The sequence below is a fragment of the Homarus americanus genome, unplaced genomic scaffold, assembly GCF_018991925.1.
Source record: "Homarus americanus isolate GMGI-L3 unplaced genomic scaffold, GMGI_Hamer_2.0 scaffold16430, whole genome shotgun sequence".
NCBI lineage: Eukaryota > Metazoa > Arthropoda > Malacostraca > Decapoda > Nephropidae > Homarus > Homarus americanus.
This window is the reverse complement of record NW_024729259.1, coordinates 6472540-6491377: the sequence shown is the minus strand read 5'-3', so window position 1 is coordinate 6491377 and position 18838 is coordinate 6472540. Positions and strand designations below refer to the sequence as shown.

General features: G+C 38.5%; 1 protein-coding gene across 1 annotated transcript in view; it reads right to left on the bottom strand.

Annotated features, from left to right (window-relative positions):
• Window positions 1-18838, bottom strand: part of LOC121866549 (ubiquitin carboxyl-terminal hydrolase 16-like) — a 91467-nt gene that overhangs the window by 61776 nt on the left and 10853 nt on the right. Inside the window, exons 3-4 of the mRNA XM_042366316.1 lie at window positions 17950-18054; window positions 12262-12294 (exon numbers count right to left, since the gene is read on the bottom strand). Coding sequence (XP_042222250.1) covers window positions 12262-12294; window positions 17950-18054 — 138 coding nt within the window. The remainder of the gene's footprint in view (window positions 1-12261; window positions 12295-17949; window positions 18055-18838) is intronic.

Sequence of the window (18838 nt, the reverse complement as noted above, 5' to 3'; positions counted from 1 at the left end):
ATGATGATGATGATGATGATGATGATGATGATGATGCTTTGTATTTAAGAGAAATATTTACATCCAATATTGTATTGTACTACCAGCATCCTACAGCCACCACTACACAAGACCCTACCTCACCTCCAACCAGAGGACAAAAATAAACTGAGAGGCTTCAAGTCCACAGAGTAAGCTACTTTTACAGTACCCAAGAACCTGTCAGATAAATTATTCCTACATTTACAGGAAAAAGAACAACACCCCAACTTATAATATTTATCGTAACAAGTAACTACACAATCAATAATGCACACACGCAGGCACACACGCACACACACACAGAGTAGAACCTCGATAAATCGGACTAATTGGGGCAGACCCCAGTCCGAAAAAAGCAAATACTGTACTGTATGGGGCAGGGGGAGGGAGGGTTGGAGATAACACTGCTTATTTGAACTGTTTAAAGAAAATCAGTTGCTGTTATGTTATTACTGCACTTCAACAACTAAGGTGTTTAAGTGTATAACAAGGTTATTGAAAGAATATTACAACAACAATAAAAAAAATATGAAACAGAACTCTCTGGGTTGAAAATCAGACATGTAAGTCTGGTTGTCAACAACTCTGTTGCCACCGAGATGATTGTTGTTTACTGTAAATTGTTATATGTAATTAACCACAGAATTTGTCTTATAAATAAAGAGAAAACTGTATACTGTACAGTACTATAAAGATAAAAATAAGAACAAATAAGTGTAGGAGTATATTGTATGTGGAAGACAAATGTTTTATCTGAAAGCAGCTGGCAGAGGGGTTGGGGATAGCTTTGGTGGGTGGCTCCCTCCCCCTCTCTCCCACAAGATTCTTTTAACACTTCTTTATGCAATTCCACCACAATTATCATATAATTTAGGATCATTTGGTGCCAGGTTGATAAAATATAATCCTAAAAGAATCAACTTTCCTGAAAAAAGAATTCTACACTTATAATCTTATGGTGTATGATTAACCATGATTAATGTAACATCTTCAATAATAGAAAAAAAATACAATATGTAAGTTGTAATTTGACTTGAAAATAAAAGAATCAGCTGTATTGGAAGGTATTTACACAGGATGCGTTAGTGTGAGAGCTTTTAGCAGACCAGCTTACAACAGGGTCAGTATAACACACTGTATAGTATTTAATAAGAAGATACTTTCCAACAATATTATTTATTACATTTGAGTGATACATGATGGCTCAATATGGCTATGTCTACACCTTGACATATGATTATTGAATAAACCAGGGTATATGCACATGCATAATACTGTACACTACAATATTACTTAAGTGCTGATAATACACTATAATATTGTTTAATAAGTGATGATAAATACATTTAAGAGAATAGAATCCTAAATAAAAAAATTAACCTGACGAATGCAGCAATCCCCAATCAGTAACATATTACCGGTACCTCAGAGATAAGAGTCTGATGAAGTTGCAGACTGTGAAACACAGTAAGCTGCCATCATGTAATCAAGGCTAACCCACTCAAGCATGAGAAATGGCCATGAAATGGTGGTGATGATAACTTACCTCTACTCTAAATAGATTTTAAATTCATGATACAGTACTAATAATGTAGTAGGCCCTAGTCTTTTGTATGGCAATTAATTCGATTTTGAGTATGTAGTAAATGAGATTCTATTGCTGTATTGCATACAGTACTTTAGTACATATAATACAAATGATTTAAATAAATTAGCAATAGTGTACTATACAGTATGTACAACCACATTATTTTCATTCTAAACAAAACCATTTAACTAACTTCCCTTCTCCATTTAATTTCTCAATATATTCTCAAGTCACGTCACCGCGTTGCCATGAAACAACTCTTACTAGCCACAACTTAACTTAAATCCCATCACTCGGGCTGCCACCATTTCTGCCACAAGATCCACTCTTCTGTGAAACCTTTCATGGCCTCTTACTAACTCTTCCACCCACTGCTCACTTAAACCATCCAAGAACCAAACTACTTTTCTTGAATTTAATTCCACACCTTATCTACTGATGCAAAAGAGTGTTCAACATATTTTCATTTAATACTCTAAAGAAAAATTTGCTACTCAATATAAAGACATACAAAAAATTCTAGGGTCTTCTTTAACCTGAGCTATAGTATATTATACACTAGCTGTACAGTACTGTCTTTTACATTAACTTTTCCTGTGAAAATATGATGGATTAAGGTAGCTGTCACTGGGGCCTGGATAATGGGCACCTGGGTGATGGGGGCCTGGGTGATGGGGGCCTGGGTGATGGGGGCCTGGGTGATGTAGGCCTAGGTGATGCAGGCCTAGGTGATAGGGACCTGGGTGATGGGGACCTGGATGATGGGGACCTGGGTGATGGGGGCCTAGGTGATAGGGACCTGGGTGATGGGAGCCTGCATGATGGAGGCCTAGGTGATAAGGACCTGGGTGATGGGGACCTGATTGATGGGGGCCTAGGTGATAGGGACCTGGATGATAGGCGAGCAGGTGAATGTGAGGGATACAAGGGTGAATATGTAAGAATATCTGTGTGCGAGGGTGTGGGTGTGAGGGGTAGGGTGTACGTGTAAGGGTGTGAGGGTTTAGATGTGCTAATGGGGGTGTTGTTGAGCAGATGCATGGATGGGTGAGGGTGTGCTGGTGATTGTTTAATTACTTAAATTGCTTCTCAAAGTATCTTAAACACAAGAAAAAGAGCAAGTTTAATTTCATTCACACTCAGCAATAGTCAATAAATGTACCTAATATCTTACTGTTAATAGGGAGTCAGGGCATATAACAAGTCTGTCAACTTGAACAGTAATACATAAAAAACAACATTGTTTCTTGAACTAAATATCAATGGTATAGTACAGTATTATACTTACCTCTCTGGGCTACTAGTATTTACTAGAATAAACTAAAATTTGAGAAATAGACTTGACACTTAAGATCATATGCTATATACACACTACAAATTAATAGCATGACAGTTGTTGAGGCTTGTGTCCATTTACAATGTAACTACGGATGCTGTAAATGAGATTTAAGGTACAGTATACCCAAAAAATTTTGTTCTAGGGTTTACAAATTCAATTTTCTAAACAACTCATTTGGATGTCAGTACAGTATCCTCGTTTTACAAAAAACATTATCATTATGAAGGAGAGTTCAGTAGCCCTTACATATATGTATAGTATAAGGGAAGTTATGGAACTTTTAATTTGATAGAAATTTCAAATGCATAATATGACATGTGCATACAGGGTTTCTGTTCACGTCTCATTCTCCTTTCTCGACAGCTTCTCAGCACTTGTGATGTAGGCATCTTGCCCCTTAACTTACGTTACCTCACCAAGTGTTTTCACCTTCCAACCCCCAGGCACAATTGTAGTAGGGGTCTCTTGACCATCCACAGGTTTGTGATAAATTACTGTAGGCAGTAATAATAATTGTAAATACTGTAATATAATAACATAATAAAACAAGTGTCCTGTACCTTAAACTGCCTACAATCAGTGTTGTTTACTCCCTGCTGCCAACCTCACCCACTGCCTCACACACACACCACTTCACTCGTATTCTTGACTCTTCCTAGCCCCTGTGGTGTCACTGTGAAGCAAGAGAACCTCCCACCACACATAATAATTGACTACAGTACTGTACATGACGTAACTCAATACTGTACAGGTACCCTTCGTTATCTGAATGTTTGGTAACCCAAAATTCGCTTATCCAAAAATTTTCTCACACCTGTTTTCACTATCCAGAAACAATCCTTGCTAACAGAAAAAATGGTCTGATTGTAATGAACCCTGACTACCCTCAAATGGACATTAAATTTTATTTAGTTAAGCAATTACAGTGCCATACAGTAGTTAGGTACTAAATGACAGCAATGTACTTTTTAGGGGGGTTAGTGTAATGATGGGATTTTCTTGTTGTTTGGGGAACCTGTACCCTATTTATCCCATTTGTTCCGTTATTTGTTATCCAAATGGTTTTCAAGAAAGTTAGACATTTAGATAACACGGGATACCCGGATAATAGTATATGGTAGAAAACTTAAAAAATAAAACACACTTCTTGTTGAAGCTGCATTGCCTCAGTTCAAATGCTCCTGAACCCAACAGCCTCCAAAATAACAGGCAACTTCCACCACTTGCTCCCAGAGTTTTCTTTTCAAGGTTATGTTTAAAGACATATTTGTATTGTGTTAGGAAAGGACAGGAGATGAAGTGAAACTGATGTGGATATAAATTGTGAAACTATGGGAAAATTTTGGTGTTTGATGCGTGGTTTATACATCTAATTTGTGCTTGACAACCTGAGAGGAAGTTTGCTAGCTATTTCTGGTGACTTTTGTGCATTATAGTTGGTAATATTTAGTTGATTACAATGTTTCCTTATTTATGCAAGTACTGTACTCATTACAGCTTACTTGAAACATCCATTTTTTTTATACTGTACTGTACTTCAGATAAATATTCCATAATCATTACTGTCACTGCACTGTAAGGTTAGTTTAAAAATTTACTCTATTTTGGCAGTGTTACTCCTATACAGTATATGCATTACTGTATGCCAGTATAGGACTATGGCAGTTACAGCTTACATCAAGTTATTACAAGCTCAGCTGCATTGATAAAACTTGACCTTAATACCAAAAAATATATATTTACTGTAGTACACATAATCAGGCAACAAAAAGAAACTATATAAGCATATTAAATTTTTAACAATTACTGCAAAACCTAAAATGAGGTTAACTTTAATGAAATAATGGGAAAAAAACAAAGGCAAAGCTACAGTATCACACACAACAGGGGGAAATACCAGAGAACATTGCGCCAGGCAAGTTTGTATCAGTACCTCTGCCAACACACTGACAGCAGGAAAACGCAGGCTGCTGCTGCCACCACCACAATGAGGCCGCTTCTGAACTGGCACACATTCAAAACTTAACACATATACTGTACTCCCACAGCAAAAAATCAAGAACTGTCTAAGAATTTTTTTTACAATACTAAGAACACAAAAAGATGGTTAGGGTACAATTCCCTTTGTCAACTTTAGAGAGACTAAAAATAAGTAAAATTTTTACAGGATTAACTTGAGTAATTTTTCACACTTGCAGACCCTTGACATCAATAATACACCATAAGCCAGTACTGTACAGCATAAAACATGAGTGTAAAGATAAATACTTTTTAAAATCAGAATAGACATGAACACTTACCCTTCATCCAAAATAACAAAACATAATTATAATCTAATCCAACAAACTTTATAAACACAGTCTTCAAAGTGACATATACAGTAATACCCAATACAATACAGTACAGTATATGACTCAGTGGAAACTGTTTTCGAATCAGTAGATGACGGGAACGATTATGATGTGGTACAGTATATCTCAACTTTAGCAAAGCCTTTGACAGAGTCCCCCCACGAAAGACTAATGTGAAAAGTGAAGGCTCATGGAATTGGAGGAGATATTCTAAAATGGATTAGGGCATGGTTACAGGACAGGAAACAAGTGAATAAGCATTGACAGCACTAAATCCGATTGAGTTAACGTCATACAATCTGTCTCACTTTAAAAAGCTGGTTTTCCGGCATCTTCGTGGTGTAGACTAATATAACCTTTTCCTCTTGTATTTTTAATTCCTTTTTATTCGTATTTTTTCGCCCCCTAGGCCCCGATGTGGGTCGATAACGTGTTCCTGGGTGGGCTATTCCCCGTAAAAAAAATTTACAAAATAATTATTGTAAATATAAAAGCTGGATTTATAACTACTGTACTGATGATGATAACCTGAGACGATTAACATCCATATGGCAGACACACAATTCTTCAGAGCTAAGCAGTAACCATTTTTGAACTCTTACAAGCATTGCAAACTATTAATGCCATACCTGCAACATTTACCTTTAAATCTACAAATACCTGATACAAATGAAGATATACAGATAACTTTCTTTTCACATTTGTGTCTGTTAACATCGCTACTAGGCCAAGCTGTGAGGTGTTATGGTTGTTTTCAACTCATATTTTCAGGTAGATATATGTAACTTTCTTCATTTATTTTTACTATGTTACATGCAAACACCATCCTACATACATATTGTGAAAAAGGTAAAAGCAATAAATGTCCTAAGGGCAAACACATTAAGTGAATACAGTATACATTTCTTTGCACTTAAGAGTTAACTTTCTCAGTGAAGGAGTGGGAGAGGACGCAGAGTGTTAGGGAATTGGCAGAGGTAGCATCCTTGCTGGTTTGTGTTGCTTTGGTGAAACAAGGAGTGTATGCAAATGGCCATTGTGTTACACTTTCATTCGGCTTTAATTTATTGGTTTGACAATATAATATTTCTTGTTGCAAGTTATTTACTGGTACAGTATATATTATTTTAAGAAAACTATGGCTACGGGAGGAAAATACACACAAAAGTGTTTTTCCTAAGTATTACGTGCTGAAATGGGGGGTGCGCCTTTTATGGCCATGCGTCTTGTATGCCGTAAAATGTGGTACACATTCTTAGTCAAAGCAGAAAAAAATTCATTCGTAGATGAGTAATCTTTGATTGCCCCAGGGAGTAATGACCCTGCCTTGGAAGTCCAACATACATTGCTCAATTCCCACTCTGTAAAAGTGGGCTGGCAATATAGGAAGGGCATCCAACCATAAAATTTGCTTCAAATTTGCCTGCTGGCAACTGGAACACCATGCCATCAAGAAATCATGACTACCGTAACCCACGCAAGCATGGAAAAAGGCAAATGAACTAACTTGAGTACCACTTCCTATACTGATCACGTCACCCAGGTAGGAAAACTCAACACAATCCAGGAATATGTCCCGAATGTTGATTTTCCCAGTCTTACTAAGGCCACGTGATTACCTCTACATACAGAACTATTAAAGACAACAACATCTGCTATTTACACCGCTCATTTGAGGAGGATGGTGTAATTTGCGACAATACAAGGGGACACATAACCCCAAGAATGAAGCCCTGTTTTATTAAAGCCACTTGGGGTAAAGGTGAAGCTCCCCCCAAAATATATTTCTTTAATGTTCCTTTTTATCCACAGCACAAATATTTAATCTGGTACATTATAGAGGACAAATGTGCCAGTTACCAAGAATTACCACAATAATTCCAACATCCGAGTCAGGTGGAAACATTCTAAATCACTGTACCAGTACCTGTATCTTCTTACACACCAGCATATCAAGTCAAACTGTAATCTGTTATAGTTCTTCATAAACATCCATGACAATACGGTACTGTACTATAGTCCACTGAACTTTGATGTACTATATTAAAATATAAATTTTTAAAAGATCACAGCTTAAGTGAACAGTACTGTGTGTTTGGATAAAAAGTTACAGCTACTGAAGCTCAATAAGTGCAGCCAGCATTCCAAAAAGACATACAATACAGTCAACCCTCGCTTTACGCGGTCCCACATTCCGCGTTTCCACGTTTACGCGGTACCCTGCCAAAACCCGGGATGCTCACATTCCGCGGTGCGTGTACCCCTTTACGCGGAGAGTGTCTGGCTCGACGCTATTTTTAGATTCGCCCCTCCCGCCTGGGCAAGCCACGCGGTAAGGTTGCGCAGTGCATGTCTCTGTTGCGTTATCAGTGACGTCATATGACGTATCGGACTGTGATTGGCCATGCATCCCTATCTCCCTCCGCTGCTAGCTGTAATTGGTTTAAAGTAATATGACGTGTCCACCCGGGGGTGGGAGGGACGGAGGAAAGACGACGCTTGACCTAGCCACGGCAGTTTCATCCCTCCAGGCCACACCGTGTAATCATGCATCCATTGTTCTGTAAAATGGCTTCCGCCGGACCACCGCCCCCAGAGAGAAACCTTTCCTTACCTGGACCCAGCCGCCCTATGCCAAAGAAGACACGACGTTCCTTAAGCTACGAGGTGAAGTACAAGATCATCCAAGAGTTGGAGAAAGGAACAAGACAGGTTGATTTGGCGAGCCAGCATGGTGTGAACGAATCTACGATCCGGACGATAAAGAAGGATGCAGCCAAGATAAAGGAGCACATGAACATCACAAAGTCTACAGGTGCTTCTATGATCAAGTATGTCCACAACCAGGTGCTTCTCAAGACGGAAAAATTACTTGTGAGCTACTTGGTGCGTCAGGCGCGACGGAACATGGCGGTGGACACGCGCTCTGTTAAGGAGTACGCACGTGAACTGTATGCTGCAGTGTCACGAAAGATGGGAATTACAGAGCCCAAACCCTTTAATGCTTCCTCTGGGTGGTTACAGAGGTTTAAGAAGAGGAACAAGATCACCAATATCAACATTGGTGGTGAAGAAGCTAGTGCTGACCGTGTTGCGGCTAGGGAATTTCCTCCGTTTTTACGTGAGATTATGGAGGAAGGACAGTACACCGACGACCAGGTGTTTAACATGGACGAATCTGGTCTTTTTTGGAAAAAGCTACCTTCCAAGACCTTCGTTGTGAAGAATGCCAGCAAGATTCGGGGCCGGAAGTTGCAGAAGGAGCGCATCACCGTCCTGTTTACCACCAATGCCTCCGGTACCTGTAAGCTCAAGTTATCGGTGATCCACACAGCACGCAAGCCGCACGCCTACAAGAGCATGGACATGACCAAGCTAAATGTCCACTGGCTGACCGCACGTAAGGCGTGGATGTTCTCTACACTATCCCTCTCCTGGTTTGATGACTGTTTCGTTCCCGATGTGAAGAAATTCTGTGAGCAACAGAATGTGCCATTCAAGATTTTGTTGCTGCTGGACAACGCACCAGGACACTCGCCCCTACTGTTAGATCGTCACCCCAACGTAAAAGTGGTCTTCCTTCCTCCCAACACTACGTCTATATTACAGCCCATGGACCAAGAGTTAATCTGTAATGTAAAAGCTGCATTCTCTACGAAAAAATTCAAGCTCCTGAACGACTACACCAACACCAGGGAAGAGTTGCGTAACCTGAGTGACACCACCACCGATAGCAAGAGCGAAGACGACGAGGATCAACAGTTGGCAGAGCAACAAGTACTTTTAAAACAATTCTGGAGAATATTCAACATCAAGAAAGCTGTGGACTTCTTGGTGGAGGCATGGGATCAGCTGTCTGTAGCATCTGTTCGTCACGCATGGAGACATGTGTTGCAAGGCATTCCGACCGTTAGGCAGAGTCAATCTGTGACTGGTGAGGTTCAGACTATTGCAGTAGCAGTGGACCTTGCCAGAAAAGCTGCGCAGAGTGTTACAGCTGCAGGCTTCTCCGAGACCACCAACGACGACATCCTGGAGGTGATAAGGGATCCTGATGTGACTACCGACGAGATGGTAGATGATGAGGCAGGTGGTGCGTCATCCCAAGAAGAACACCGCTTATCCCATAGTAATGTTAGGGGTGCCATCGAGTGTATCGAGAAAGTCAAGCTCCTCCTTTCCGACGACCCTGACGCAAACAGGTATGAAATCTTCACTACCCAGCTGTTGCAGACTATGGAGCCCTACTTCAAGGTCTATCACGACAACATAAACACCAGCCGTCAGCAAAGCATAACAGAGTTCTTCGCCCGCAACCCACCACAGCCAGCCCAAGCCAGTGACAGAGGTAGAGACAGTGATGATGACTTGGGATTTGTCAGGGAGGCCCTGACAAGTGTGGATGACAGTGATGGTGACTCACCTGAGGGCCAGTAGTCTGCCCTCTGCCTCGGAACCAGCCTCCATCCCCGTATGCCGACCCATCTCTTCTACTAACGTAAGTGTTAAACCTAACTTTTAGTTTTCCTAACCTAACCTTTATTTTTCCTAACTTAACCTTTATTTTTCCTAACCTAACCTCTTCTATATTAATTGTGTGTGCATACCATCATAAAGTTAAGATAAAATTTTTACTACAACATAGCTGTGTGTCGTCAAAAAGTGGAGTTTGGGGGTCGGTCCGGTCTCTATTTCAATTAATCCCATATGTTATGTTGTTCACTTTACGCGTTTCTCACTTTCCGCGGTACCCTGTGGGTTGAATTAACCGCGTAAAGTGAGGGTTGACTGTACATACAGTACTGAATGGGACATCTAAATCCTATTTGGATACAGTATTTCACTTCCAAATACAGTATTTCACTTCCAGATACAGTATTTCACTTCCAGATACAGTATTTCATTTCACTGCACTATCCATTAAGAATCTATATAAGCAGGTATACCTCCATAACCGATGCATATAGGTACGTAGTGTGAAAACTCATTGGTTAGTGAATCAATGGTTATCAAAGCAATTAACCCCATAAGAATATAACAAATTTGGGAGGTTAGGGATGGGCCACCCCCTAAAACTCCCATCTACCTTTGATATAACTCTGTTGTGCACACTGTCAAGTAAGAAAATAAAGCAGATGTAAAAAACAAACATATTAAGCATTAAAAAAGGAATGTAAAGCATAAATTCAGATTGCTATTTACCTGTGTCGAGGATGGTAGAGATAGTCTAGGGTGGCAAGTTCAAGTCTATACCAATCTTTGCTGGTTCACCACCACTCTTATTATGCATTATCACATCAAGAGGGGAAGCACAAAAGGAATATCACTGGGGTGTTTAGGCATGATTGCGTAACACGAAATCAGAAATAACAAAAAAACACGAGGTCGGAGACACATGGTAAGTGTAAACAAGTGCAGAGAGGTGGGAATGAGTCGGAGGCAGCGCACAGAGCCCTCTCATAGCAAGAATTTGCACCACGCCACTGCCCGACAAATTCAATACAGCTCAGCCACTCCTCCCCCAATCATTGAGTCAATGGGGTATTAATGAATCTTGCGAAGTAGTTCCCCAATACATAATTGTTAGTTATGCGAAGTGACGGTTAATGGGACGTTGGTTTTTGGGGTATACTTGTACTGTACACTACAAGGAATGAAATCACAACTGCATTAGTGTTTACTTGTACAGTACAGTACGTACAGTATACTGTATAAACAGGTAGACAATTTTATTCAGCACAGAGAGACCCCATGCACATGGAGGTTAACACCATGAATGCCTACTGGTAACCAGCCCCACTTTACTAAACTATCATGACTATTTCACTAAAGTTGTATCTTAAGAGAATTGTAATTCAAAACTTGCACAGTGCTGGGTGATAATAGTAAATGCAAGATGATCATCAAATATAAACAACACTCACCCTCATTAATCAGAGACTAAAGTAACCAAAATAAAGCCAAGACTATGTTACAGTTCTAGACTACAGCTAGAAGATGCTGGCAGTCTTGTTGACAACACATAGCAATGGACCAAGATAAAATTATCCCACATAGTCAAGTGGGCATGACTTATTACTCTAGAGAGTGGTAACTCTAACCCGATTTTTCCACTGGTATCAGAGACAGCTAAAAGATTCATTTGGATTTGCTAGATGGGCTGAATACAATACATTCATTACTTGTTGCAAAAGATAGTCTACCAGGATAATGTCTCCTGCTATCAAGCATTGCACTGCACATCATCTAGGTACTGGCAGGCTCTGCCCAGGGGAGCTTGGCTGTAGTCATCTCTCACAGGTCACTTGCAAGGGTCCAGGCCATATAAAACCGAAGGATAATAATGAAAGCTTTTCAGAAGCAAAATAATTACCAGTACTGTATATGCAACTAAACTTAGAGTACAATACTGTACTGCACTTTAATATCATAACATTCTAAAAAAGATATGTGAACATAAGAAAAAGTAGAGTACAGTATTATCTAATGAAGTGCTAAAACATTCCATTATCAGTCAAAAACGAGGCTTTACTCAGAAAATTACTAAAAACAATTACCGTATACAGTACAATACCGCATACAGTATAAATATCTGACATACACACACAACATAATCAACACGGTGAACATTGCCAATTCTTATCTCTGGAGAGTTTAGTACTGAACACAATACTTGTGTGGTAGCCACAAATTAAAATATCAAATGTTGTACATATACAGACATTAAAAAGGTCAGTAAAAAAAATTTAAAATTTACAAAATTTAAAAAAAAGATGCATTAATTGAACATGGATAAGAACTACATTGCCAAGCAAATGAGGAAAGGATGTACAGACAAGCAGAGTTGACTCCAGTTATTACCAAAAAGGAGAGATGTATCAAAGACCAGCAGGAGGACAAAGCACACTGCAGATATTCTTACCTTTCTACAAAAAATACAAAGAAAAATTCTGAATATTTACCATTTTTGGATTCCTTGTCAGATGTCACTGAAGCTGGAAATAAATTATCAACACTATAAATAAATACTGCACAACAGGGCTCTTTGACAACTAAGATTTATTACATTGAACAGTGAATACAGTACAGTAATCTGTAACATTCAGCTTTCTCATTTACACGTTGCCAGCAACTAAATTTGCTTTACTTTTCAAGCTGCGCCATCTTGTCTCCTGTCACTAAAATAAAAATATTACTTTACTTTCATGTCATAAAACAAAGGCAATATTTCAATTTCACAAAATTTTAAATACCTGTACAGTATTATACAGTATTTGTGTGCTGTACCTCTATTTTGGGAGAGCTCTCAGTATTCTAGTATTCCTTCCTAGCCTCCATCTTCAAAATTTAATGAGAAGGCAGATTATTTTATGCACAACATGAAACATCTTTCTAGTCTACAGGATGGTGATGGTAATACTGTACATTACTCGTGTTGCTAATACACCTCACTTAATGTTAAATACCATTCTTTAAACACAATACAGTACTGTACATAAAGACAACAATGATACAACTTATAATACACTAAAAACAGTGCTTGAATAAATATATACAGTACAGTATACTGTACTGTACAGGTACCTTTATACTGTACAGTACAATACAGTCTAGATTTATATGTCTAATTGCAAGAATTAAAACAACCTTTATAATTACTGTATATACTTTTATAAAATACATATTCTAATATTGTACACTTATTAATGTCAGTATCTATATTTTTTTAATCTATAGTCAACCTGACTGATGACAAAGTCATACTACGCCACAATACTGTACTGTACATCTGTTTTTCAATTAGCATATAAAGATACTGCACAATCTTACTAGCCCTCACTAATGCAATCCCACATATGTTTGAACAAAAAAAAAATTTAAAATACTATCAGTAATCCTGGAGCAGATGGCTAACACCAGAGTGCGTCGTTCAATTATGTTAATTTTTTCTACAGATGTTCTTTGGATGATAGTACAGTAAGTAATAAAAATGATATGAAAATACATAGAACTACAGAGAACCTGACCTAACCAACCAAAGAAACCTACCTAACCTTATCTAACTTCCTAGCTGGGGACCTCCGCCCCCCGGACCCCCTGCCATATTAAAAAGAAAGTACAGCATGCCCTTCAAATTTATGGGGGTTAGGTTCTCAAAATGGCCGCTAATTGACAAATCCGCAAATAACATTTGCTGATCAGGGGGGTGGGTTGTTGTTAATAAACAAACAATGAGCAGACAACAGCAGCAGATTTTTCGGAGGAATATTTATTGTAAATAATTAATTTCTTCACGTACAAAGTAAGTAGACATCATTTTAGTGTCATATGATCAGTTTTTCACCTTGCTTTACCCCACAATATCCCTTATCCTCCATACCCTGCCCACTACAACTGATTTATGATTGTAGATCAAGAAAAAAATAACAAAACTTATACAGTAGTTGTCATTGCATTTTTCTTACTATCACCCAAAGAACATCTATGAGAAAAAATGAACAAACTCGAACAACTCCAACTGGTGTCGGCCATCTGCTCCAATATTACCAAAATACCAAATCATTCAAATAAAAATTATTTGAAAACAGTCTTTCAAAATTGCAAATCTTTAATTCCAGGCACTGAGCTTATGGACAGCATACACCCCCCTCCCCCAAGCGGGTACATTTGGGAAAATTTAAAAACAAATAAAATCAATTCTTATCTTACATACTAGTCAGGCATGATGTAAACAGTAGAGAACCACATGTACTTATCACAGGGGCTAGGAAGAGTCAAGAATACGAGTGAAGTGGTGTGTGTGTGAGGCAGTGGGTGAGGTTGGCAGCAGGGAGTAAACAACACTGATTGTAGGCAGTTTAAGGTACAGGACACTTGTTTTATTATGTTATTATATTACAGTATTTACAAATATTATTACTGCCTACAGTAATTTATCACAAACCTGTGGATGGTCAAGAGACCCCTACTACAATTGTGCCTGGGGGTTGGAAGGTGAAAACACTTGGTGAGGTAACGTAGGTTAAGGGGCAAGATGCCTACATTACAAGTGCTGAGAAGCTGTCGAGAAGAGACTGGGAGGTTCTCATATGTGAGTAAGCGAAAGATATACAGTATACTGCACAATTGCAGAAATGTGTTCCTACTCACCCTATGGTAACCTACTATCTCCAAACAGTCAACCTATATGACCTACAGCAAACCTATCCACCAATCACATCCGTCGCTACACGACCAATACCCATTCATTCATAGTGATACTACTACCGTGACATTGCCGTTTGGAGAGACAGGTTACCACAAGGGGTGTACGAACACATTTCTGCAACTGTACCTACTTGGTAACATAATCTAGTCAGGCCTGTGTGTGGCAATTCAAACAGTACACTGTACTGTACTCCAAAATTACAAAATGTCATATAACATGATGTGAACTGAAGCTTATGGGTTAAAATAAAATTCTTCAAAAACATTTCTTAAAAAAAAAATGAAATACCTGTACACCTGTAGTACAGTACAGTACCTGTATACATTTACAAGCATTAGAGTGGCATGGGGTGGGATTGGACATGTTCCCATGTTGGACAGTGTTTTTAGTGCTCAAAAAAATTGCACAGTCTGACTATCCAGGCAATGGTGAGAGCCTTGTGATGTAATATTCAGGGATGGTCTGTCTGTGAGTGAAGGTGGTCCCTTTTAGTTAAGTTTTTCAGTATATTTTTATGTTGAAGTAAACTATCTGCTCGGATTTTTTTGGCCTTTTTTGTCTTCAAAATAATGATAGTTGGTTGTGTTATAAAAAGTGTATTCAGTAAAGTATATAGAATGGGTAATAAAGATATACCCTGTACAGTAATGGTAAAAAGTTGATAAGGGCAGGAGTATATGCTTGGGGACACAGAAGTAAAAATTACAACATCGATTTTGGTCCCGTGCTGGAAGCAACAAAACTTGGATGTCCGATGTGGGTCCAAGAAATTTTTTACAGTTTAAAAGGCAAATAAGTCCTATTTTGTATGCTGGTATATTTTTATCCATTTATATCTTTTTTTTGGGGGGGGGGATAAGAACTATGTCCAATCCCTCGCCATGTATGGTCCCAATCCAGACAAGGTGCAATTTTTTTTCTGTCAGTTTCAGTTGATTAAATATGTTTCTGCAAATTAAACCTTGTACCAAAGTTGGGCAAACAATTACGTTACCAAGCCATGTAAACAGTTTACAAATATATAGTATTTTTGTCTTAAACATTTCTCCACTAAGTGTCCAATCCCACCTAATACCCCCCTACATGTTCACTACATCATTGGGACTACAGATGTTCACAAACACCACATTATAATGATTGTAAATGTATGTTTCTAACAATTGTGTGTCGAAGAATTTTGTCAAAGAACTGTTTTTGTATACAGTACTGAACTGGTATTTGAAGTTCAAACAGTGTTGAACATGGTTGCCAGGCTTATTTTTACTCTCCCACCGAGGACTCCCACTGGGCGGAACCAGGAATATCAAAAGGGAGGGGTCTGAGAAGTTGTGGGTGGGGGAACATGGCGAGCATAGCAAGCCCACCCAGCTGTTTTTTTTGGGGGAGGAGGCCTTACAATACAGCATTAAAGAAAAGTACAGTATGTATAGGAATTTTCTGATGATAAAGGGGGGGTCTGGACACCCATGATCTCCCTGGATCTGCCCATGTACCCCATTCTTGATCAAAATACACTGGCTTCCAATTCAAGCTAGGATAGAGTTCAAACTCCGTCTTATGACTTTTAAGACAGTAATGCTTGGTGAGCCTATGCACTGTATTTGCCAACCTACTAATTCCACGGACTACATATTCTGAAATGATTTTGCCAAGTAGTGATGATCCTTCATTCCTTGAGGAGCCTAGAACAGTATGGGAATGCTCTTTTGCTGCCCAATCCTTTTCCTATACAGTACCCAGATTGTACAATTGGTTGCTTGCATCCATGAAGCAGCTTACTTCTATGGAGGCCTTTAAGAAACAACTTAAAACCTTTCTTTTTATGAAAGCTTATGATCCTGATGGAGAATTACAGGGTTTAGGAAGTATTAAAACTTAAGGCTAATGAATGATAGAAGTCTAAATGTCACGTTTTGTGATCTTTTATTGTAGTACAATATGTCCTTTTATTTTTAAGCCTGACTTTGTAGTGGTTCGAGCACTAGTGAATTTTTTAGAAGAACTGCCGCTTTTGAGAAGAAAAAAAAGACCAGCTATTATTATTATATCTGTAGATTTTTAAAAAGTTGTACACAGCAAAGAGAGGCCATGGCTGCATGCCTGCCTCAATACCCCACTGAATACAGTACCAGTTGCAAAAAACAATATGTCACATACCACCACCAACCATGCATCACCACCAGCCACACACCACAACCAACCACACACCACCACTAACCACGCATCATCAACCACACATCACCAGTAGAGTTGTTTGGCCATAAATATTGCCTTTGTAGTCCCCCTGTCTGGCATAAACACAAACAGCATTTTGTGTAAAGTACTGTATATCCACTCTCTCTGTCTCGCCAATTTCTCAATCTTTCCAAAACTTTCATAATCTAGTCTAGCAGCTTCAGACCCTTGTATTTCCCATATTCTAGTACATCACCTTTAAAGTATTCACAATCACACTCTTCTAGCAATCATTTGGAACAGTACATTCCATCATGACTGCATTTGTCAATTCAGTTACCATCAACACATCCTACATCGCCTGATACATTCAGAACTTTTGAAACTATCCCAGAGCATCCAGGTGCCTTTCAATTCTTCATTTTGTCAATTGCTTTTTTCATCCATTCTCTTTCAATCCTTGGGGCAGGGTCCCTGTACTATATGGGTTCTACTACCCCTAGGCTGCTGCCCCTGCCCCATTTGTATTCCTCAATCAAGAGTAAACCATAGTTAAGAAAAAGTAATGTTTTACATATTCAAAAATAAATTAATGTTAATCACCACATTAGACACTAATACAGTACTGTACATAACACATGAAGGTACAGTACAGGTACATGACTACTGTACTAATGGTATTGTGTTAGTTTACAGTATTTCCAGACAGTTTAATCAACTATTGTCCTCTTCTATTTTCAGTTACTGTATCTACATCATGTTGTATTTTCCTGTATTCAAAGCTGGGAAGCACAATTACAATCAATCCCACTACGTATTATTTTTTCAAACACTAATAAATGGCATATATAATATCAAATTCATACAGTACAGTATATGAAAATGATTAAGGATAGTTCACTAATAAATCTATCTGTACTGTACTATACTATCTTCTGCATAACATATCTAGTTACAGAAATATTCCGGTACTGTAGTGTCTTATTCAATAAAGTTGTATTTTGCAAAATTGTGGCTTCTCATGAAACTGGCAGTGTTCCAAAACTTTTCTTAAATTATCCATACATTAAAGAAACTTCTCTCTCAAGAATGAAAAGCAGGGTGGAGGAAATTCTGAGGAAAATTTATTCTTATACAAATGCTAAATATGGGAGGAACCAATCCTAGACAGCGGGTGACACAAGTTACCTAAGTCTACAACTTCACCTCTATCATCTTACACCAGAGAATACTGTATAGTGATGGCAAGTAGGGAATATGTATTTACCTGGCATCTCCTCCTCCTCTGCATCACTACTTTCTTCAGCATAAGGGTCTGCCTGCCGCTTAAGACGTGCCCTCATCTCCCCCTTCTTCTCTTTCTCCTTCCGTGCTGAAAAAGAAAAGAAAAACTGACATAAAGTAAAGTGCCACATTTTGTTTGCTGATGGATTATTTCATGCAATGGCATAACACAATGAGTTAAATATCAAAAGAAGCAACCTTTAACTTTTTAAACATAACTGACACCAGCGTGGAAAATGATGACAATATGGAAACTGCTTACACGAGATCAAAATGAGATACAGTACTATATAGTTGTAGTAAGGTCAAACATGAGAAATAATTTCACAAGCCAAAATGTAATACCGGTAAGATTAGCAGAACATCAAATACCATGCCATACTGGTATACATAACAAATCAATTCCAATTAGGTTGAGGTACAGCATTATTAGAGTAAGATACAGTACACTACTGGATATGAATATAAAGGGAAACTAAAAACTATGAAAATTATTTTCAAATATAACTATGTACTCGACACCTGATGAGACATTGCTTCATCCTAAATTCCCAGTGTTTTGTTTACAGGATGCAAATGCTGTCTCGGCTATAAGCTGATGCTCCACTCATCTACTGTGTGTGAAGGTGAGTGACAAGTCACTTGTCTACATGTGAGTGAGGAGTAAGTTACCGGTATATGGTACTTGCATGAGAATGATGACACTGAAAGCTTATTTGTTCACTAATAACATTGTGAGTGAAAAGAATAATAAAATAAGATCCTCAAAAAAATAAGTAAACTGGTATATTATTAGAAATGCTGTATTATTTTAGCAGACAGTGTTCTGTTATTGTACTGTAGTGTAATGGTACAATCATCAAACAAGGAGA